General features: G+C 49.5%; 1 protein-coding gene across 47 annotated transcripts in view; it reads left to right on the top strand.

Moving 5' to 3' along the window:
• DEPDC5 (DEP domain containing 5, GATOR1 subcomplex subunit) overlaps positions 1-23705 on the top strand; it is a 166778-nt gene extending 143073 nt beyond the window's left edge. For 41 of the 47 annotated variants that reach the window (XR_010578375.1, XR_010578374.1, XR_012418813.1 and 38 more), the window contains 4 exons: positions 2696-2867; positions 6732-6792; positions 11868-11950; positions 12089-12894. Coding sequence is in view for 41 of the 47 variants with exons in the window: in XM_074003916.1 (XP_073860017.1) it covers positions 2696-2867; positions 6732-6792; positions 11868-11950; positions 12089-12381 (609 nt within the window). In the remaining 6 variants the exon portion in view is untranslated. Of the gene's footprint in view, positions 1-2695; positions 2868-6731; positions 6793-11867; positions 11951-12088; positions 12895-21572; positions 21592-21620; positions 21719-23288 lie in introns of those variants that run through there. The other 6 variants (XM_074003906.1, XM_074003905.1, XM_074003904.1 and 3 more) reach the window with 3 other exon arrangements.
• The last annotated feature ends 528 nt before the right edge of the window (positions 23706-24233 follow it).

The raw sequence follows: 24233 nt of genomic DNA, 5'->3' as shown, positions 1-24233 counted from the left end.
TTACACCATAGTTAACCAGTCCCGTCAGTAAACATCACTGCTTTGAACTCAGTGGTTCTTTACCTGGGGCAATTTTGCCATCCGGGATCATTTGGCAGTATCTGAAGATAGAAGGGGGTGGCTGGGCACAGTGGCTAACGCCTTAGGAGGCCGAGGCGGGCAGATCACTCAAGGTCGGGAGTTAGAGACTAGCCTGGCCAACATGGTGAAACCCTGTCTCTTCTGAAAACATAAAAATTACCCAGGCATGGTACTGCACGCCTGTAGTCCCAGCTACTCAAGAAGCTGAGGCACAAAAATCACTTGAACCTAGGAGATGGAGGTTGTAGTGGGCTGAGATCATGCTACTGCACTCCAGCCTGGGTGACAGAGTGAGACTTCATCTTGGAAAAAGAAAAAGAAAGAAAGCGATGAGGACAGGGTGGGTGCTACTGGCGTTCAGTGGGTAGAGACCAGCAGTGCTGCTCACCATCCTGTAATGCTCAGGGCAGCCCCCACAACAAAGAATAACCAGCCCAAAATGTCACAAGTGCCAAGGTTGAGAAGCCCTGTTTTAACTGGCCTTCCTGCCTGTCCTTTCTCCTTCTGTTTCATCCTGGCCTGCATCTCTAATCAGGCCATTCATTGCTCCTACACTAAGAAGCCATCCCTGACCATCCCCCATCACAGTGCTCACTCCTTAGCCAAGTTGTCAGTATCTTCCAGGAGCGCTCCTTAACCATCTTTATAGTCTACCACTCCTTTTTATACACTCTCCAGTATAGCCAAAAAGAATATTCTTCTGTGGCTTCTACTGAATCTCACTTCTCTCAACACCAGCCCAGCCATCTCTTCATACAGCAGAGAACAGCTGGGAAGTTCAAAAAGAGTTTACTAAAAGCGAGGAGATAAGCAAAGAGAAATGAGTACAGCATGGGCCAGCAGGTTTTATATGTTTTTTGTTTTTTTTTTGTCCAGAGCTCATAGGCTAAGTTTTATCCCACAAAACATGGTATCCTGGGAAAGCAATTTGTCCGGGTCTCTGTCTGCCTCCACATGGCATTAGCATCTTCAAGGACCCCTCCCTTGGAAAGACTCCCATCTGGGGAACATCCTTAAGGTCCAAATAAAAAAAGACAACCCACTGCTCATTCTGCTCAGCTCACAGAGGACACTAGCCCTTCCCCAGCTCACTGATACCAGCGTGACCACTTCTTTCAGGTAAAACTAGCTCTCTGACCCAGTAGGCATAAGCACTCTCCTTGCTGGCCCTTACTAGATAAGCATATCCCAAAACAGCATGACCACAGCATTCATAGACACACACACATAGTTACAGTTGGGCAAGAGAGACAGTGTTCATTTCCTTAGAGGAATTTAGCAGCTGTCTCCATAAAGTACACTTTTCGCATCTGTTCATGTAAAACCCACTGAAAGCTGCTAATCTCTTTATCATTATTTTATTAAGCTTTTAAAACTTTAGTGTATGTAAGTTAATTATTATTTTAAGGCAGTGTCCCCATTTGTTAAAAATCAGATTTTGACCAAGCCTTAGGAATTATTTTGGTCAAATGGAGATCTCGGCTTTTTTTTTTGTTATTTTTGTTATGAACATTCCTGAGAGAAAAGATAAAGGTGGTATCCTTTAATTTTTTACATAATCATTTGTTTAAGTCAAGCTGTGTCCCAACTGTATTTTTTTGGAAACAATACTTGACACAAAAATCATCTGTATGCGAGAGCCACATCGATCAACTTTTTTATTTTTTAACATACGTCATTTTTATGGTTAAAAAGAGTATCTCAAGATCTAGAAAATTGCCAGTGTTCCCTAAGAAAATGTTATTGATGGTAGGTTTATCTTTTTGCCCCTGTAACTTTTGTTCTCATCTTTGGACAGATAGAATTTGGTAGTCTCTCACTCTGTCAGATCAGGGTTAACCATTATCAGAAGCCACCATGGTCATTTCCCACCCTGCGTCACATTTCTCTCAGCCAGCTGGAGTGAGTTGTTTTCCTGTTTGATACTTTGAACTGAAGTTCCTGGTAAAGTACAAAATTAGGCTGGGTGCAGTGGCTCATGCCTATAAACCTAGCATTTGGGAGGCTGAGGCCAGCGGATCACCTGAGTCAGGAGTTCGAGACCATCCTGGCCAACTGGCGAAACCCTGTCTCTACTAAAAATACAAAAATTAACTGGACATGGTAGTGCACGCCTATAGTCCCAGCTACCCGGGAGTCTCAGGTGGGAGAATTCCTTGAACCCGGGAGGTGGAGGTTGCAGTGAGCTGAGATCTGGCCACTGTACTCCAGCCTGGGCAACAGAGCAAGACTGTCTCAAAAAAAAAAAAAAAAAAAAAAAGACAAAATTAGAAAGACTTAACCTCTATCCTATGACCTTTCTCCAACATCCCCTAGAATAGGAAGGATTTCAACTCTGTGCAGACCGTTCTTTCTAAAAGAAACACCGAAGGTGCAGAAGTTTAGGCCATAAAGAGGAGCTGTGTGCTTAGCTCACAGTTTTTCTAGTATTTGTCAGGATGTTAAACTGCATTTTTGCCTGTCCAGGACCAATTTGCAGCCAGCGAACATGAATAAATGAGCATGCCAATCAATGTGCATGCTGCCTTTCTGGAGGGTTTGCTCCTTGGGAAGTATTTTCTTTTGTTTGAAAGAACTTGCAGATGATATTGTCTGTTTTTGTACTTTCTGCCAGGTCCAAGGTTGGCATCGGAAAGCCACCTCCTGTGGCTTTTTGTTGGTCCCAGTTTTGGAGGGGCCTTTTGCACTGCCCAGTTACCTGTATGGCGACCCCCTTCGTGCCCAGCTCTTCATCCCACTCAACATCAGCTGCTTGCTCAAGGAGGGCAGCGAGCACCTGTTTGATAGTAAGAAATACTCCCTTCTGGCGGTTCTGTCTCAACCAGTAAGACCCCGTCCCTACCAAGGACACCACTCTGGGTATCCAGTCAACACGGCTAGGGAAAAGGGAGAACCTTTCAACAAGGGGCCAAAAGGATCAAGGTTCTAAAGGATCCTGGTTCTTGACTTAGTGGCTGGATAACCCTGGACAAATCATTTCATGTCTCTGAGTCTCGAATTCCTTATTCCTAAAATGAGAGTGTCAGGAGCTGCCTGGAGCAGAGTGGTGGGTGGGAGAGGGCGCTAAACTCTATAAATCACAGGCAGCACTGGTGTTCTCCCACGCTCTCCTTTCATATGCTCCAGCCTAACTGATTTGGGCTGCAGGGAATTAAACCTCACGGGAGACTTGCATATGCTATTTCATGCAAAAAGGCCAGGAAAGGGAGGGCATGAAAAGCAAAACAGGAAACAGCATCCTTTTCTGCAAAGCTGTGGCATGTCAGCCTCTGGAACAGTGCGTGTGACTCGAGTCATGCATCTCAGGGAAGACAAAGCAGGATCAGAGGATGATAGCAGGACCCAAATCAGAGCCCTTCCCTCTGGGAAAGGTTGTCAATCGGAAAGAGAGTACCCAGGGTCAGCCTGGACCTGCTGCTCCACACCAGACCCCCAGAACCGTGAGGGCAGGTTTAGGACAGATCAAAGACAAGCTGCACTTGACACAGCATATAGCTTTTTATCACCAAGTGCTCGTTGCGGATGCATGTATAAATAGCTCCTACAAAGCTTTTGATGAGTTCACAGATGATCTTTTTTAAAACGTAAAGCTAGGTTTGATGCTGATACATCAGGAGCCCTGAGGTTTCTCAGGTATAAAGATTAGAGCTGTGAAGGAAATAACGTTTGACGTAAGGGAGATGCTTTCTTCTTGTGCCCTTGTAAGTCTGTGTCGTGATCAGTGGCAGGGAACTGGCCCAAAAGATACGGAGGTCTCCCCAGGTGGATTAGGCCAAGCTAAGTATTCCTGCAATTTCCATGTGACAGGCTGCCCTCATGGTGCAAACAGCTTTTCTTCCAAAAGCCCATCTGTGTGTTTTTTGTTTACAGTTTGGAAGATATTTTTTTATAGACACAATGTTCTAAGTGATAACCGGGGTCCCAAGCAAGCCCCACAGAGGCCCTACCTGCTGGAGGCTATAGACTGTGGGACACACAGAGCTTACAAAGCCCCCTTGAAACACACATGTTCTTGTTTAACCTCACAGTGGTATGGCTGAGAGAGGACCATTTATGCAGTCCTGAAATGCCAGATGATTGTGTTCATATGGGACCGTTTTAAGCCAAGCAGCTCCTGGTACTATTGTTTTTATTATGTTGAAGGGACAGAGGTATCTTCCCCCGACACTGTCCAAAGACTCTTTCGGGGTTTTCCACCTTTGCTATAAAAGCACAGGGTTGCCCACAGGGCTGGCGTTGGAGGACATTTTCGTGCAAGTTGTTTTTCCCTGCCAGTTGTAACTCAGTCTTCAAGACCAGCAGCCTCTGTTGGTTGCCATGGTTACAGCTGCAGAAAGGGTCCCAGTTTAAAGGAATAAGGATTTGAATCTGAAAATCGATTTTCTTGCTTCTGTGCCTCTTCTCTTCCTGTTCTTGCCATTTCCTATAGCAGCAAATTCAAAATCTTAAAAATCTGACAAGAATGTGCTGTATGTGGATTTTCTGTTTAAAGCCAAAGTCTTTTTTGCTTTTTGCCGTGTGTGTGTGTGTGTGTGTGTGTGTGTGTGTGTGTGTGTGTGTGTGTGACGGAGTCTCGCTCTGTCACCCAGGCTGGAGTACAGTGGCGTGATGTCATCTCACTGCAACCTCCACCTCCCGATTCAAGCGATTCTCCTGCCTCAGCCTCCTGAGTAGCTGGGATTACAGGCACACGCCATCATGCCTGGGTAATTTTTTTTGTATTTTTGTAGAGATGGGATTTCACCATGTTGGCCAGGCAGGTCTTGAACTCCTGACCTCAGGTAGTCCGCCCTCCTCGGCTTCCCAAAGTGCTGGGATTACAGGCGTGAGCCACCGTGCCTGGCTGCTTTTTGCTCTTTAGGTGCCCCAAATCCTCAAATCCATCACAGGCAGAAAATTCCAAATGTGGAAAGATTAACAAAAGCACCACAGGCACTCTGGTCTTTGAGATGGCTGTGCAATTACCACCTCAGGCCTCAGCACCTCCTTCCTCAGAGCAGCCTGGGCTCCCATGCTATGGTCGTCCAACCTTCCCCGGCCCTCCTCCCTCCCCTGTCCACTCTTGGTCCTCAGCAAGAGCCTTGCAGAAGGCACGAGGCTGGAGTAATGAAGTGGGTTATGGAGGAGGGGACTTACCTCTTCTGCTGTCCTCCCCAGCCAATCACTCTTCAAATTTTTATTTTTTTATTTTTTATTTTTTGAGACGGAGTCTTGCTTAGTCACCCAGGCTGGAGTGCAGTGGCGCAGTCTTGGCTCACTGCAAGCTCTGCCTCTGGGGTTCATGCCATTCTTCTGCCTCAGCGTCTCAAATAGCTGGTACTATAGGTGCCCACCACCATGCCGAGCTAATTTTTTTTTGTATTTTTAGTAGAGACAGGATTTCACCGTGTTAGTCAGGATGGTCTTGATCTCCTGACCTCGTGATCCATCCACCTCGGCCTCCCAAAGTGCTGGAATTACAGGCATGAGCCACCGCGCCCAGCCAAATTTTTATTTTATTTTACTTTATTTTAGTTTTTTGAGATGGAGTCTTGCTCTGTCGCCCAGGCTGGAGTGCAGTGGTGCAATCTCAGCTCACTGCAACCTCCGCCTCCTGGGTTCAAGCAATTCTCCTGCCTCAGCCTCCCGAATAGCTGGGATTACAGGCATGCGCCACCACACCTGGCTAATTTTTGTATTTTTGGTAGAGATGGTGTTTCACCATGTTGGCCAGGCTGGTCTCAAACTCCTGACCTCAGGTGATCCTCCTACCTCAGCCTCCCTAAGTGCTGGGATTACAGGTGTGAGCCACCACACCAAGCCCAAATTTTTATTTTTATATTTATTTGCTTCAATTTTCCTACCCCCAAAATGGAGCTTATATTTGCCTTTTCTTGTGGGAAGATTGGTAATACAAAAAAGTAGAGGTGGGCTGGGCACAGTGGCTCACGCCTGTAATCCCAGCACTTTGGGTGGCCGAGGCAGGTGGATCACTTGAAGTCAGGAGTTCGAGACCAGCCTGGCCAACGTGGTGAAACCCCATCTCTACTAAAAATACAAAAATTAGCCTGGTGTGGTGGCATGTGCCTGTAATCCCAGCTACCCGGGAGGCTGAGGCATGAGAATCACTTGAACCTGGCAGGAGGAGGTTGCAGTGAGCTGAGATTGCACCACTGCACTCCAGCCTGGGCAACAGAGCAATACTCTGCTTAAAAAAAAAAAAAAAAAAATTTGGGCATAGTGGTGCATGTCTGTGGTCCTAGGTACTTGGGAGACTAAGGTAGGAGGATCACTTGAGCCCAGGGGTTTATAGTTTCATGCATTTATAGTTTATCTTCTGTTTGTACTTTAATATGCTCCTTTCAGCTTTGGGTATAAGAAGTCATTGGAATGAGCCTTATATTGAGTTCTGGTAGCTCACACTGGCTGCTGAGGACTCCACCTTCCTAGACCCAGCTATAGCTTGGGGGAAGGGATGGTGTGAACACACAGCTGTCCTTTCTTTGACCCTTAGGATGGAGGCAAATCTTTCCCAAAGGGCGTAGTATGGGGAAGCAAAGGTTAGGCTCAAGGGGACTGATTGCCAAGAGTAGTAAAGGGTACAGAAGACTGGCCCAGAGAGAATTACAAACCTTGTGATAGCAACCCAATATTTATTCTTTTCCTTTCAGGCTTTGAACCGGAAACGTACTGGGATCGAATGCACCTCTTCCAGGAAGCCATTGCACACAGGTTTGTCCCTTAGCGAACGTGAAGAGTGGGAAGGAAATTGGTGTTTATCTTGAATAGCAGTTACCAAAGTGAAACCCATTTTTTTTATTCCTAGAGAAAGGGATCTGTTCCACCAATGGTAAATTCACTGCTTGTCTCCAACAGGACTCTTTACATTGGTTTTTGAGATTAGCGCTGCTTCCCTGGTTCCCGTAGCTGTTGTTTTTCAGTCCTCATTATTTTCTTCTTCCAGTTGAGTGGAGAACATAGAACTCTCTCCTTAGCCTCCAACAAGACCCTAGGCCAAGCTATTCAGGAGATAATATAAAATGAAAAATCAAAACATGTGTCAAGAGCCCAGCGCAGGTTGAAAATACAACGAATGGGCTGGGCGCGGTGGCTCATGCCTGTAATCCCAGCACTTCGGGAGGCCGAGGCGGGTGGATCACGAGGTCAGGGGATCGAGACCATCCTGGCTAACATGGTGAAACCCCGTGTCTACTAAAAATACAAAAAAATTAGCCGGGCGTCGTGGTGGGTGCCTGTAGTCCCAGCTACTCGGGAAGCTGAGGCAGGAGAATGGCGTGAACCCAGGAGGCAGAACTTGCAGTGAGCCAAGATCACGCCACTGCACTCCAGCCTAGGCGACAGAGAACAGAGCAAGACTCCGTCTCAATAAAAAGAAAATACGACGAATGGTTAAAAAGCAATAGATGAGTCAATAGATATTTCTTGGCACCTAATATGTGTGCCAGGGAAAAGCCTGTCCTAGACTTCACTGTCTCCCCGACTGTGTTGTCTCCAAACATCACCAGCCTGGTATCTGATGGCCACTTCATGTTAGTAGTCATGGTAAAAACAAAGCCCCTTGTTCTTGCTTCAGTAATCCTCTCATTACACCTTCTCCAGTGTCCTGTCATCTCCTTATTCAAGCGTCTTCAGCTGTTATAGTCCCTACCTCCCTATATACACTCATACAGCCATAGGACTATTTAGCCTCTCACACCCACCATGGCCCCAACTTACCTTAGACCTTCATCTAAGGTCTAGCCCTTCATAGACCTAGCTCAGATGCTTAGCAAAGGCTGTGGAATGAAGGCAAAGGTGGCTGATTTCCTCCTTCCACTAATGGTGGGTGTGCAGAATCGGGGCAGAAGGTAGAGAGTGCAGTGGTCAATGGGAAAGGGCCTTGATGTTGGAAGCAGAAGGGCCTTATCCACTCCCACCTCCACCAGCATCTGGCTGAGGAACCATGAGCAATTCTGGAACTGGTGAGCCTCCATTTTCTTAACCCTCATGGGGAAGCCGGGCGAGTTCTCTGATGTTCTGGAGAGCCCGGTGATGCACCTAGTGAACCCTCAGTAGACAGCAATCACCCGGGGGGACCCTGCTAACTCACTAGTTTCTAAGTAGCTCTTACTCTGCTTGCTCTGCTGGCGGGATATCACTCAGAACGTGGCCTTTATTTGTTAAGTCTGCTTTTTTCCTTCACTGCATTCTCCTCCTCATCCCCCTCAGTCCAGATTCTGGTCATATCTTCCCAGGAACTATTACCCTTTCCTCCTCAGCCTGCTTTTTCTACTACAGATACCCTCACCTGTTTTCCGACCAGTCCTCTGCTTCATTGTACCAAACCCTGCTGCAGTGTGCTCCTCACCTAAACCCCCTACCTTCCACACCTAAACCCCTACCTTCTGTACCTCCACCTTCCACACCTACTCTCCCCCCACCTTCCACACCTAAACCCCCCACCTTCCACACCTAAACCCCCTCACCTTCCACACCTAAACCCCCCCACCTTCCACAACTAAACCCCACCTTCCACACCTAAAACCCCCACCTTCCACACCTAAACCCCCACCTTCTGTACCTCCACCTTCCACACCTACTCTCCCCTCACCTTCCACACCTAAACTCCCCACCTTGCACACCTAAACCCCTCACCTTTCACACCTAAACCCCCTCACCTTCCACACCTAAACCCCCACCTTCTGTACCTCTACCTTCCACACCTAACCTTCCCCCACCTTTCACACCTAAACCCCCCACCTTCCACACCTAAACCCCCCCACCTTCCACAACTAAACCCCACCTTCCACACCTAAAACCCCCACCTTCCACACCTAAACACCCCCACCTTCCACAACTAAACCCCCCCACCCTCTACACCTAAACCCCCCCACCTTCCACACCTGAACACCCCCACCTTCCACAGCTAAACCCCCCCACCCTCTACACCTAAACCCCCCCACCTTCCACACCTGAACACCCCCACCTTCCACAGCTAAACCCCCCCACCCTCTACACCTAAACCCCCCCACCTTCCACACCTAAACCCCCTCACCTTCCACACCTAAACCCCCACCTTCTGTACCTCTACCTTCCACACCTAACCTTCCCCCACCTTTCACACCTAAACCCCCCACCTTCCACACCTAAACTCCCCACCTTCCACACCTAAACACCCCCACACTCCACACCTAAACACCCCCACCTTCCACAACTAAACCCCCCCACCCTCTACACCTAAACCCCCCCACCTTCCACACCTGAACACCCCCACCTTCCACAGCTAAACCCCCCCCACCTTCCACACCTAAACTCCCCACCTTCTACACCTAACCTCTCCCACCTTCTACACTTACACCTCTCCCACCTTCTATACCTGTCAGAGTGTTCCTCCAGGGATTCCCAAATGTTCCCTCTCTGAATTCCTCTTTCCCTTTCTTTCAAAACACTCTGTATTCCAGTGACTTGGGGGCCCCTGGAGGGCAGGGGTATGGTTTTCCTATTTGTGTTTCCTTCTATAATGCCTAGCAAGGTGCCTGCCTAGAGTACTTTCATATGTAGCTTTTGCATAGGGTGGAGCTTTAAGTGCAACTGTGGCTCTAAACGACACATCAGCCCACCCATAAGGTCCATCTCAGAAAGAGTTAGAAAAGTGTCCATCTTCCTCAGCCCCTAGGCTGTGACCTACAGCTCCTCCTTCATCTTCCTCAGCCCCTAGGCTGTGACCTACAGCTCCTCCTTCATCTTCTTCAGGGCAGGTGGAGATGATTATATCCCCTCCCCAGGGATAGGAGCACCCTGCCCTTACTGCATTTCTGGCTTGCATTCTCCCTGAGTGGACAGCCAGGTGGCCAGGAACCATGTGGTTACACTGCCTTTTTATAATAAAAAACAAAGTTCTTTCCTGGTGACCTAAGAAAGAAATGAGGTTAAAAAAAATTACTTTGGTCAGGCTGATCCATGCTAAGGAAATCAATAGCTTTAATTAGAAAGTAGGGAGAGAGGCCGGGCGCGGTGGCTCAAGCCTGTAATCCCAGCACTTTGGGAGGCCGAGACGGGCGGATCACAAGGTCAGGAGATCGAGACCATCCTGGCTAACATGGTGAAACCCCGTCTCTACTAAAAATACAAAAAACTAGTCAGGCGAGGTGGCGGGCGCCTGTAGTCCCAGCTACTTGGGAGGCTGAGGCAGGAGAATGGCGTAAATCCGGGAGGCGGAGCTTGCAGTGAGCTGAGATCCGGCCACTGCACTCCAGCCTGGGCGACAGAGCGAGACTCCGTCTCAAAAAAAAAAAAAAAAGAAAGTAGGGAGAAAGCAGGGTGGGTGCGGTAGCTTACACCTGTAATCCCAGCACTTTGGGAGACCGAGGCAGGCGGATCACCTGAGGTCAGCAGTTCAAGACCAGCCTGGCCAAAATGGTGAAACCCTGTCTCTACTAAAAATACAAAATTTAGCCGGTCGTGGTGGCACACGCCTGTAATCCCAGCTACTCAGGAGGCTGGATGCACGAGAATTGCTTGAACCCGGGAGGTAGAGGTCGCTCCACCTCCTCATCATATAATCAGCCTGTAGATAGGCAGCTTACAGTGCGTAGTAGCCTACCCATTTAGTTTGCATATTTGACTTCATATATTCTTCGGTGAAAAATTATGGAATGCAGATTATGTAGAGGATGTGACACAGCACCTCCCCAAGGAACTCAGTCCAGGAAAGAAGACAGGCATTTTCCCATCTTTAGTTCTGCCTACATCACTGTCTTCATTACATAAACCCCTCAGACTTAGAGGGCAGGAGCCACATCTGTTACCACGTCCTTTACAGCTCTTAGCAGGTAGAACTGTAATAAATGTGCCTTATGGAAATAGAAAAACCAGGAATAGAACAAGCCATAGATGAAAAATGGCTCCTCCTGCCCATTTCCAGAGCACAGTGAAGCAGAGAGCCCTAGCTTGGCGTTTCTCTTTTTTTTTTTTCTTTTTTTCTTTTCTTTTTTTTTTTTTTTTTTTTGAGATGGAGTCTCACCCTGTTGCCAAGGCTGGAGTACAATGGCATGATCTCAGCTCACGGCAACCTCTGCCTCCCGGATTCAAGTGATTCTCCTGGCTACTACCAGGACAATCCTGGTTAATCCTGGCTAATACAAAAATAAGCCAGGCGTGGTGGCACATGCCTGTAATCCCAGCTACTCAGGAGGCTGAGGCAGGAGAATCACTTGAACCAGGAGGCGGAGGTTGCAGTGAGCCGAGATCATGCCATTGCACTCCAGTCTGGGCAACAGTGCAACAACTCCCTTTCACCAAAAAAAAAAAAAAAAAAGATAAGGCCTTTCCCTGGAGGAATGGATAGCCTCAAGTATGCGGGTGGGTATGTGTGGCCTGTCAGGACATGAGGTAGATTCCAGTGAGAGGCCCAGGATGGGATGGGGGAGAACGTTCAGCGGGAAGGTCTGCTGGGATGGGTAGGGAACATGGTAGGAGGGACAGGCTATCTGGGCAGAGATGAAGGCTGGATGAAGAGTGCAGCCGATGGGAAGGTTTTCATTCAGTATGGTGGTGGTGACATGGTGGACCTCGGAGATGACAGGCTGCTAGGTGTGAGGAGGTCTGGTGAGCCATGGTGTTGCAAGAGGTAGAGGTCAAAAAGTGGTGAGGGTGAGGACAAAAGCAGCCTGCATGTGCAATCTAGAAAGATATCTTTCCAGATCTCTGTGTCTCAGGCTGTCCGAGAGTCCTATCAGCTACATTCTCTTCCCTTGCCCCTTTAACTAAGGAGGCGCTGATCAGCATGTCTTTGTGTCCTTTCCTAGGTTTGGGTTTGTACAAGATAAATATTCTGCCTCTGCTTTTAACTTCCCTGCTGAGAACAAGCCTCAGTACATCCACGTTACAGGTAAGGAGCTACGGGCAGAGTTGGACAGGTGGGTCCACATCCCTTTCCTTGCACCAAACCTGTGGCTGCAGAACCACCTCAGCAGGCTCCAGGAGCCCTCCTGGTGGCTGCCACACAGGCGCTCCCCTTTCTCTTCAGGAACAGTGTTTCTGCAACTGCCCTATTCCAAGCGCAAGTTCTCAGGGCAGCAGCGGCGGCGGCGGAACTCCACCAGCTCCACCAACCAGAACATGTTCTGCGAGGAGCGGGTCGGCTACAACTGGGCCTACAACACCATGCTAACCAAGACATGGCGCTCCAGTGCCACAGGGGATGAAAAGTTTGCTGATCGGCTGCTGAAGGACTTCACAGACTTCTGCATCAACCGTGACAACCGTCTGGTCACGTTCTGGACAAGTTGCCTGGAGAAGATGCATGCCAGTGCCCCGTGAGGCCAGGGTTAGAAGGCTGTGCCTGTGCTGAGGGAAGGTGGGTGAGCTGCTGCCCTCAAACCCAGGGTGGAGGAGGATTCCAGGCAGGCTCTAGGAGTCAGGTGTCCATTTGCTACTGTCAGTGAGTGGGGGCCAATTTTTTTTTTTTTTTTTTTTTGGCCCCCACAACAAATCTTCTACTCTAGAAGAAAGACTTTGGAAGCAGCTGCTGCTGCTGCCGCCACTCCTGTCAGCAAGTGCTCCGAGCAGGTGGGAGGCACAGATTGTCCGTGGGAGGGCTCCAGTGTCTGGGAAGAGGGCAGGCAGCCCCCATGAATGTCCTCGGAAGTGAGTGGCTCCTGGTAGCATCCTTTTCCTTCACCATCTATAGGATATTAGGGGCAGAATCTGCCACTTCCTGCCCGGGAGTGTGCACAGATGTAAGATAATTTTGTGAAATAATGTACCATAGACTCTCACCTACTGTATATACCTGTACATACCAGAAGCAAATAAAAAGCTCCACGTGCATCATCTCTGTCCCCACCCAGTTCCCCACAGAAGCAGTCCCATCCTGAGCTGGGCAGTTGTGCCAGGTGGCCGGGGTCATGGCAGTCAATGAAGAGGCCACAGATGGTGAGAGGGCTTCAGAATTCACTGGCTTAGGGAGTTTGGCTATGAGTTTGTTGAGAGATTTCTTTCATAGGCTGCTAGGCCGGAGCAAGGATGGTTCCAGTGAGGACAGTGAGCAGGCAGGATAACTTACAAGGTAACTGTAGGCTCATGCTGTCAGAATGAATCTTGCTAAATGGGGTGAGCCCAGCTCTGGGATGCAGATATGATGGCATTCTGAAAAAAATCAACGGAAACCTTTGTAGACTCTAAGTTAGGTTTTTGTTTTGTTTTGTTTTGTTTTTTAAGACAAAATTTTCACTCTTGTTGCCCAGGCTGGAGTGCAATGGTGTGATCTGAGCTCACTACAACCTCTGCCTCCTGGGTTCAAGCGATTCTCCTGCCTCGGCCTCCCGAGTAGCTGGGATTACAGGCACCTGCCACCATACCAGGCTAATTTTTTGTATTTTAAGTAGAGATGGGGTTTCACCATGTTGGCTAGGCTGGTCTTGAACTCCTCATCTCAGGTGATCCACTCACCTCAGCTTCCCAAAGTGCTGGGATTACAGGTGTGAGCCACCATGCCCAGCCTAGCTTAGGTTTGCTGAGATAAGACTCAGCATGGTGCTTCTACCTCAGCACCCTGCCTTAAGCTACTCAGGGCAGTTTGGGGGCTGTGGGTCAGAGGGGAGAATCCGACAGTGGCTGCCACTTCTTGCTGTGCCATCTCACCACGTGGAGTTCATCACAAGTCCTGTTGATTTGCCTCCTCAGTAGCTTTGCATCCATTCTCTTCTTCCCAGGCCCTGAGCTGCCACTCAGTCCAGCCTTCCTTTGTCTTTCTCTTAGATCTCCAGGAAAACCTTGTAGTTTGTCTCTGCTTTCACTCCACTTGTCAGTCAGTCTTTTTATAAAACCACTGTGATTTTGCCACCACTTAACTAGAACTTTTTGGTGACTTAAACTTCAAAAATCTTAGTTGCAGCCTACATGGTCCTGCACAATCTGGTCCTGTGGGCTGTTCGTACAGCCACCCTGGCCATCACACATTCCCTGGAACATCACAAACTGTACCAGCTCAAATGCTTTGCATTTGCTGTTCCCTCTGTTCCATCTGCCTAGAACATTCCTCCCTCCATGCCTGCTCTGTCTCACTAACTCCTGGTGGTCAGCCATCAGCTCTTAGCTCAAATGTCACTTCTCCAGAGAAGCAGAGTTGGTGGCCCTGTTACATCCGCCCACAGCACCTTGTACTTCTCCAGCATGGTGCTCAACACATTTATACTCTACCATGGCAGAAGCTTCTTTTTTTTTTTTTTTTTGAGATAGAGTCTGGCTCTGTCACCCAGGCTGAAATGCAGTGGTGCGATCTCAGCTCACTGCAGCCTCCACCTCCCAGGTGCGAGTGATTCTCCTATCTCAGCCCGTGAGTAACTGGGATTCAGGGCCCTGCGACAGAACCCAACTAATTTTCCTATTTTTAGTAGACACAGGGTTTTTCCATGTTTGCCAGGCTGATCTCGAACTCCTGACCTCAGGTGATCCACCCGCCTCGGCCTCCCAAAGTGCCCAAGGTGCTGGGATTACAGGCGTGAGCCATCACACCCAGCTTTTTTTTTTTTTTTTTTTTTTTTTTTTGAGATGGAGTCTTGCTCTGTCCCAGGCTGGAGTGCAGTGGTGCAATCTTGGCTCACTGTAACCTCTGCCTCCCAGGTTCAAGCAATTCTCCTGTCTCAGCTTGTGAGTAGCTGGGATTACAGATGCACACCACCACAACCAGCTAATTTTTGTATTTTTTAGTAGAGACAGGGTTTCACCATGTTGGCCAGGCTGGTCTCGAACTCCTGACCTCAGGTAATCCACCTGCCTTGGCCTCCCAAAGTGCTGGGATTACAGGCATGAGCCACTGTGCCCAGCCAAAGGTTCTCTATTTTGTTCATCTTTTTGGTGTCACGTGTGCATGATACACTTGATCTTAGCCAAAAGGCTGAGAAGCGATACGTGTGCATGATAATAGTAGATGTTGGAGAAATGGTTGTTGACTGAATGTATAGTAAGTGAATGAACTTCGGATTCCAGGGGTGGGCACTGGATTTTTTTATTTTATTTTTTTAAGAGACGGAGTCTTGCTCTGTCACCCAGGCTGGAGCGCAGGGGTGTGATGGCTCACTGTGACCTCTGCCTTTGGTTCAAGCGATTCTCCTGCCTTAGCCTCCTGAGTAACTGGGACTACAAGTGCACATCACCATGCCCGGTTAATTTTTGTATTTTTAGTAGAGACAGGGTTTCATCATGTTTGCAAGGATGGTCTCGATCTCCTGACCTCAGGTGATCCAACCTCCTCGGCCTCCCAAAGTGCTGGGATTACAGGCGTGAGCCACCGTGCCTGGCCTGGGCACTGGATTTTACATCTGAATCTCCACCTTCCTAGCTGGGCTCCTTAATTACTTCACAGAACTTGAACTTATTTAGAACTTAAAACGCAGCTATGGATGCTGCATGTAATGATTTTGAGAGAACAGGTTTATTAATACATGTGAAAGAGCACTGGATAATTCCTGGAAATAGAGCAGGACTTTGATAAAAACCTGTTTTCTTTTCCTTTTTCACCTTCCCTTTTCTCAGATATGCCAATCCCCTCATCTATGAAATGGGAAGCTATCTCCCCGGGTGGTTGGAGAATCAGAAGACACATGTAGTTGGGCACGGTTGGCCCACACTTGAAATCCCAACACTTTGGGAGTCTGAGATGGGAGGATCGCTTGAGCCCAGGAGTTTGAGATCAGCCTGAGCAACATAGGAAGACCCCATCGCTACAAAAAAATAAATTAATTAAATTAAATTAAAAATTAGCTTAGGGCTGGGTGCAGTGGCTCACGCCTGTAATCCTAACACTTTGTGAGGCCGAGGTGGGCGGATCATGTGAGGTCAGGAATTTGATACTAGCCTGGCCAACATGATGAAACCCCATCTCTATGAAAAATACAAAAATTAGCTGGGCGTGGTGGTGTGCATCTATAATCCCAGCTACTCGGGAGGCTGAGGCAAGAGAACCATTTGAACCCAAGAGGTGGAGGTTGCAGTGAGCTGAGATCATGCTACTGTACTCCAGCCTGGGCCACAGAGCAAGACTCTAAGAAAAAACAAAAGTTAGCTGGACATGGTGACTCGCACCTGTCTTCCCAGCTACTTGAGAGGCTGAGGTGGGGAGATCTCTTGAACCCAGGAGGTCTGCAATGAGCTGTGATTGCACCACTGCACTCCAGCCTGGGTGACAGAGTGAGACCCTATCTCAAAAAAGAAAAAAAAAAGCCACGTATATGAAAAGTCTTACCAAAAGAGAGTAAGCAAATGTCTGCTCTCAAACAGCTGAACAGCTGCTCTCACATTCCTGGATGGGAGTCTCCATTGTGCTGTCAAGCCATTGAGTGATGGTGCTGGACAAAGCAGCCACTGGCCTGTTCAGATCACATACGAACTGAACAACCACTTGCGATCCTCAGTGTCCCATGTGTAAAGCCAACAATTGCCCCTGCAATTGCCCAGCAGAAGGCCCAGAGAATGATTTGGTGGAAGAAGGGGCGGCTGGTGAGTTAGGATGCTGGGTCACTCCCCCAACAGAGCGGAACCTGAAACTCTCCTGCCCATGGGCCCCAGTGTCCTGCTGCCTACTTTCCTGATTCCTCCTCTCTCTGGTGGGCACCTCCTTCCACCCACTTGTCCAAGCCAGAATCTGGTAGTCAAACTCGATGCCTTCCTCCTCCATCATCCTCCAGTCCTCCCATCCATTCATCCCACCTGTCTCTCAGACCCATCCACCTTTTTGTAGGTACAAAGCTCAGCCCACAGGGAGTCTGGTTTGGTCAGACATGGAGGACATGTGCATGCTGATCAGGAGCCTGTCACCAGATTATATAGGCCGGATGCAGTGGCTCACGCCTGTCATCCCAGCACTTTGGGAGGCCAAGATCACCTGAGGTCAGGAGTTTGAGACCAGCCTGGCAAACATGATGAAACCCCATCTCTACTAAAAATACAAAAGTTAGGGCGGGGTGCGGTGGCTCACGCCTGTAATCCCAGCACTTTGGGAGGCCAAGTGGGTCGATCACCTGAGGTCAGGAGTTCGAGACCAGCCTGGCCAACATGGTGAAACCCCATCTCTACTAAAATTACAAAAGTTAGGGCTGGGGATGGTGGCTCACGCCTGTAATTCCAACACTTTGGGAGGCCAAGGTGGGTGGATCAAGAGGTCAAGAGATCGAGATTATCCTGGCCAACATGGTGAAACCCTGTCTCTACTAAAAATACAAAAATTAGAGAACCATTTGAACCCAAGAGGTGGAGGTTGCAGTGAGCTGAGATCATGCTACTGTACTCCAGCCTGGGCCACAGAGCAAGACTCTAAGAAAAAACAAAAGTTAGCTGGACATGGTGACTCGCACCTGTCTTCCCAGCTACTTGAGAGGCTGAGGTGGGGAGATCTCTTGAACCCAGGAGGTCTGCAATGAGCAGACCTGGCGTGGTGGTGCGTGCCTGTAGTCCCAGCTACTCAGGAGGCTGAGGCAGGAGAATCACTTGAACTCGGGAGGCAGAGGTTGCAGTGAGCCGAGATCACGCCACTGCATTCCAGCCTGAGCAACAAGAGTGAAACTTCATCTTAAAAAAAAAGTTAGCTGGGCATGGTGGCGGGCGCCTGTAGTCCCAGCTACTTGGGAGGCTGAGGCAGGAGAATCCCTTGAACCTGGGAGGCAGAGGTTGCAGTGAGCCAAGATTGCACCACTGCACTCCATCCTGGGCGACCCATCTCAAAAAAAAAAAAAAAAAAAAAGGAAGGAGTACATGATGTATGCCAGAGACATTGTGCAAATCCGTGCGGGCTTGCTGAAGCAGATAGGAAATACTGGGACGGAATGCTGAATAGAAGCCAATTTACAGGCCTCTTCAGTTACCCAGAAAACTTGAGAAAAACACAGAATAACAATGGTCACTCCATTGAGTGTTTCCTGTGTCCTGGGCAATGTGTCATACACCTTTTCATTGCGTAATCTATTTTTTGTTGTTGTTGTAGTTGAGACGGAATCTTGCTCTGTTGCCCAGACTTGGAATGCAGTGGCAGAATCTCGGCTCACTGCAACCTCTGTCTCCCAAGTTCAAGCAATTCTCCTGCCTCAGTCTCCCCGGTAGCTGGGACAATAGGTACAAGCCACCATATCCAGTTAATTTTTGTAATTTTAGTAGAGACAGGGTTTCACCATCTTGGTCAGGCTGATCTCAAACTGCTGACCTCAAATGATCCACCTGCCTCGGCCTCCCAGAGTGCTGGGATTACAGGCGTGAGCCACTGCACCTGGCTCACTGCATAATGTTATCAACATACCAACTGAGGGGTGGAAGGCTCCAGTAAGTAGGGTCCACGCCCATACACTAACAAACAGCTGGGCTGGGAATCAGGTTCATGGGAATCAGCCCAGTCACCACCAGTTGTGCTGCCTCCTTCGCCTCCTGGTGGTGCTGTGTCGATGAGATGCCACCCACTGCTCCATCCTGGGTTCCTGCCTGGGGACCCCTTCATTCCTTTCAACTGACTGCCTTACATGTATGGTGAAGCTACAGGGGTACAGATGTGGTGTAACATGGTCTCATATACAGGTTCTCTGGTAGGGAATGGGCAGTGACTCAGTGACTTTGACACAGGACCAATGGCCTTTCCTCCCTGCCAGGCTTCTATCAGGAAGGCACTGTGTGTGCCCTCTCTTGTGGTCTGTAGCTGTGGCTTCAGCCTCCAAGTGCTTCAGGCAGCTCCTGGCCTTCAGACTGTGCCACACACTTGCTCTAAACCTGACCTGAAATGCCCAGGATGTAGCATTTGCGTGTAGCGAAAGCTGGTGCCAAGTACTCAGTCCTACCAGCCCTCAGATTTGACCTCCATCTGCTTCTCTGGCTGGAGCAAGATTCCTCTGTTTTCTCAGTGAATCAGCATATAGTCCTTCCAACAAGAAAATCTATTTTCCCAAGGGGATGAGGGGAGATGGGGAATTGCTATACAATCTCTGGAAAAGCCTTTTCTCTCTGCGCCCCAGAATTTTCATCTGAACTCATCTGGGAGAAACATTGGGGACCACAAGATTATAGACTTTCTCCCTTCTCAACCAACAGGATGGATGAGTGCTGAGGGGGGAATTCCAGTCCGTTTCAGTCCCACAGTTGCCACTGGAATGCAGTTTCTTTCTTCCTGTCTGTGCCCTTTTTTTGAGACAGGGTCTCACTGTGTCATCCAGGCTGGAGCACAGTGGCACAACCTTGGCTGACTGCGACCTCCACCTCCTGGGTTCAAGCGATTCTTGTGCCTCAGCCTCCTGAGTACCTGGGATTACAGGCATGTGCCGCCATGCCTGGCTAATTTTTGTATTTTTTTGTAGAGACAGAGTTTTGCCATGTTAGCCAGGCTGTTCTTGAACTCCTGGCCTCGAGTGATCCTCCTACCTCAGCTTCTCAAAGTGTTGGGATTACAGGCGTGAGCCGCTGTGCCCAGCCTCTAGTGAGTACTTCTAAAAAACCTACAATGCTCAGGATAGACCTTACAGCAAAGAATTATCCAGCCTCCAATGTCAATTGTGTCAGCTTCAGACACCATGAACTAGACTGTGGTCATGTAAGAGGTTTAGAAGGGGACTCCCTCCCTCCTGTGACTTTGGAAGAAGAGGCATCTGCCACTTGCCCCTTCCTGTGATCTGAATCCAATGGCAGCCCCATCGTCAATTTATAGCAATTACTCTTGCTGGGTTCCAAGGCCAGAGTGGCTAAGAGGCCTGCTTAGAGGCATACAGCAGGTTACCACAGCACCAGGATTAGAATGCTGGCCATATGGAATGCTCGCTTGCTGGGACATGGCTTCTGTGTTTCTCTTCCACTTTACTTGTTCACATAGCTTGTCTCTCCCATCGAATGTAAGCTCTTTGAAGGCAGAGAACACATCTTGCTCATCCTTGTATCCCCCACGGCAAGTGCCCATCACACATTTGGCACTTATTTAGAATTTATTGAATTCATTCATTCAGCCAACATTTATGCAAGGTTGAACCAATGTGGGCCTTGCCCTCCTGGTGGAGGGAAGCAGACATGCAAAGCAGCCACCATAGCACTCTAGAAGAGGTCTCAGATTGGCTCTGTAATGCAGTACAGAAACTGGCCGGGTGCTAGCCGAGCGCGGTGGCTCACATCTGTAATCCCAGCACTTTAGGAGCCTGAGGTGGGCGGATCATGAGGTTAGGAGATCGAGACCATCCTGGCTAACACAGTGAAACCCCGTCTCTACTAAAAATACAAAAAAATTTAGCCTGGCGTGGTGGCGGGCGCCTGTAGTCCCAGCTTCTTGGGAGGCTGAGGCAGGAGAATGGCATGAACCTGGGAGGCGGAGCTTGCAGTGAGCCAAGATCATGCCACTGCACTCCAGCATGGGCAACAGAGCAAGCCTCCATCTCAAAAAAAAAAAAAGAAAGAGGCCGGGCGCGGTGGCTCACGCCTGTAATCCCAGCACTTTGGGAGGCCGAGGCGGGCGGATCACAAGGTCAGGAGATCGAGACCACGGTGAAACCCCATCTCTAAAAATACAAAAAATTAGCTGGGCGCCGTGGCGGTTGCCTGTAGTCCCAGCTACTCAGGAGGCTGAGGCAGGAGAATGGCGTGAACCCGGGAGGCGGAGCTTGCAGTGAGCCAAGATCGCGCCACTGCACTCCAGCCTGGGCGACAGAGCGAGACTCCCTCTCAAAAAAAAGAAAGAAAGAAATTGGCCGGTGTGATGGCTCATGCCTATAATCCCAGCAATTTGGGAGGCTGAGGCAAGTGGATCACTTGAGGTCAGGAGTTCGAGACCAGCCTGGCCAACATGGTAAAACCCCATTTCTACTAAAAATACAGGAAGAAAAAATCAGCCAGGCATAGTGGTGGGTGCCTGTAATCCTAGCAACTCGGGAGGCTGAGGCAGGAGAATCACTTGAACTCGGGAGGTGGAGTTTGCATTGAGCCAAGATCGTACCTCTGCACTCCAGCCTGGGCAACAGAGCAAGACTCGGTCCCAAGAAAAAAAGAAATAGAGGAGAGGGCTTCATTCTGTGTAGGGGAGCTGGGGAAGACTAGAGAAAGGGGCATTTGGGCTGGGACTTGACAGCTACCTAAGAGTCCTCCTAACAGGTGAGGAGTATAGGGTGGGGAAGGGGATGATGGAGGGCTGGGGGGCTTTGGCAACAGAACAGTCAAGAGAAGACGACTAAAAACTGAAAGAACCACAGAGAGAGTTCCCCGACCTGCCTCACCCAGCCTGCCCTTTCAACAACTAGAGGTGAGTGCTGGCAAGTCCCAGGGTGCACACTGGAGCCAACAAATGGCCCATTGTCTGGAAACCCTGAGCCAGCCTGTCCCCTGGGGTCATGCCACATGGGGCCTTGATCACCTGTCAGCCTTTGCTCTCCCTGGCCCCAGATCTAGGTAGAACAATGGCCTCTGAACACACCCAAGCTCCACAGTGGTGGCTGGTGTCTCTGATAGGACAAGTAGGGAAATGATCTCTTTCATGTTCCCTTTCATGTTCCCTTTCTCTTCAGGGAACCAGAAACCCTGTGCCCAGGTTCAACCTGCTATTTCTTCACCAGGTGACCCTGCATAGCCTTTTGAAACCTGACTGACCCTCATCCGTCTAGTGACAAGATGGGAATCATCAAGACTTCATTACATAACTGGAGAAGTCAATGTGAGAACCTGGGAGATAAGGGTTGTTGGGCTGGGCGCAATGACTCATGCCTGTAATTCCAGCACTTTGGGAGGCCAAAGCAGGCAGATCACTTGAGGCCAGGAATTCGAGACTAGCCTGGCCATCATGGCAAAACCCCATCTCTACTAAAAAACCAAGACTTAGCCAGGTGTGGTGGTGCATGCCTGTAATCTCGGCTACTCGGGAGGCTGAGGCTGAGAATCACTTGAACCGGGGAGGCGGAGGCTGCAGTGAGCTGAGATCGCACCACTGCACTCCAGCCTGGGTGACGGAGGGAAACTCTTTCTCAAAAAAGAAAAGGGTGGGGGGGTTGTGACGGCCCTTTGAGAACTAAGTCTGAGAAAGAGTCATTGTTACTCTTGTCTGATAGTAGTGCCCCCTGCCTGTGATCCTGAGCAAGTCCAGTCACCTCACTCGACCTCAAGTTTGAGGGTGCAGTGATGACGGCATGTTCCCAGCTTCCTTCGAGGGATCATGGTGGGGACCCGATGCAGTCGGCTTTGCAAAGGTGTCCGAGTGGCGCAGGGTGCTCCTTCATTTTAAGGCAGTGCTAAAAATGCTCCCATAACGGAGGCCAAACATTCTGGTTTTCTATTTTATTTTATTTTCAGACAGGGTCTTGCTCTGTCACCCAGGCTGAAGTGCAGTGGCATGATCACAGCTCACTACAACCTCTGCCTCCCAGGTTCAGTTGATCCTCCCACCACAGCCTCCCCAGTCGCTGGGACTACAGGCACATACCACCACACCCTACTAATTTTTTGTGGAGACAGGGTCTCACTTTGTTGCCCAGGCTGCCTCGAACTCTTGGGCTCAAGCAATCCACACACCTTGGGCCTCCCAAAGTGCTGGAATTACAGGTATGAGCCACCATGCTTGGGCTAAACATTTTGTTTTGAACGTGCCCAGAAGGTGTACAAGGAACATGATATACCACCAGCTAGTCTGAAGCTTGGGAAAAGAGAGAAAGAAAGCAGAAAAAAGATAATAGCAAGAGCTTACTTGTATATTGAACCCCAAAAAAGTGTGTGCCCACCAACCTGCTAGGGCCTGAGGACAGCCCTGATGGAGGTGAGTGGGTAATGGGGACCCCCACTTCTCAGAGGAGAAACTGAGTCTCAGGGAAGTTCAGGACTTGCCTGGGGTTACTGAGTGAGCACACAGAGCAGAGGAGGGGTTGAACCTGTCTGCATTCTCCCGACCCCTCCATCCCCCCTAGCCAGGCTGGGCTTTTCCTCACAATGAGATGGGGCGTGGGAGACAAACCCAGTGAGAGAGGCCTCTCTGGAGGGGCAGCCATGCAAGGAAGGAGGCAGGGGAGGGCCTGGGGCCAAGCTCCCTGCACAGCCATGAGAGCCATGTCCCTGGTCCCGACTCCCCAGGGTCTCCTACTCCTGGTCACTGCACTGTTGGTGGTTGGCCCTGGGAGAACAGGAGCACTCCCTGGGTAGTCTGACACACAGGATGTGTCTCGCCTCAAAGCAGAAGTGAAACCGGCACAGTTCTCCTTGTGAGACACCCCCTCACCACCTTCGTGTCTCTTCTGCAGGAACCAGGAGAGTGGCTGCCACCACTTGAAGCCAGATTGGAGGACAACAGAGAAACTGGCCAGCTCTGGAGTCTGACCTATGCAGGGAGCTGGGTGTCCACCCCGCACTGCACACATCTTAGGATTGCTTTGTGCATGCCCCCTTGGGCTGCCTGTCACAGTGATGGCAAGATACTGTTCCTATCAGGTTTTATGATGTAGACTCTAAGGGAGCTGCCCCTTTATACAAGTCCCTGTGTCCCAGTGGAATCGCAGCCAGCCCATCGCCACGGGAGGGAGATTTGTTTGTGGTTTACTCACTCGTTTGTTGTTCACAGGTTCAGTCACCATGCTGCCCACACATGTATTAACAGTCTCCCACGTGCCAGGCATCGTGTAGATGCAGGAGGAAGGATATTAAACAAAAAATTACACAAATAACGATTTTTAGGGTTGTGAAGTAATAAGTATAGTTGTGAAAAGTGCTCAAAAGACAAAGTAGAGGCCACTGTGAAAGGTGTAAGGGGGGCCAGGCGCGGTGCCTCAACGCCTGTAATCCCAGCACTTTAGGAGGCCGAGGAGGGCGGATCACGAAGTCAAGATATCAAGACCATCCTGGCCAACATGGTGAAACCCCGTCTCTACTAAAAATAGAAAAATTAACTGGGTGTGGTGGCGTGTGCCTGTAATCCCAGCTACTCAGGAGGCTGAGGCCGGAGAATCGCTTGAACTCAGGAGGTAGAGGTTGCAGTGAGCCGAGATTGCACCACCACACTCCAACCTGGTGAGACAGAGCGAGACTCTGTCTCAAAAAAAAAAAAAGCCAGCGTGGTGGTGGGTGCCTATACTATAATCCCAGCTACTGGAGAGGCTGAGGCAGAGAATTGATTGATCCCGGGAGGCGGAGGCTGCAGTGAGCTGAGATCACACCACTGCACTCCAGCCTGGGCGACAGAGCAAGACTGT

Source organism: Macaca fascicularis, chromosome 10 (assembly GCF_037993035.2).
Source record: "Macaca fascicularis isolate 582-1 chromosome 10, T2T-MFA8v1.1".
NCBI lineage: Eukaryota > Metazoa > Chordata > Mammalia > Primates > Cercopithecidae > Macaca > Macaca fascicularis.
Note: the sequence above shows the minus strand (reverse complement) of the source record. Positions and strands in the feature narration are given on the sequence as shown.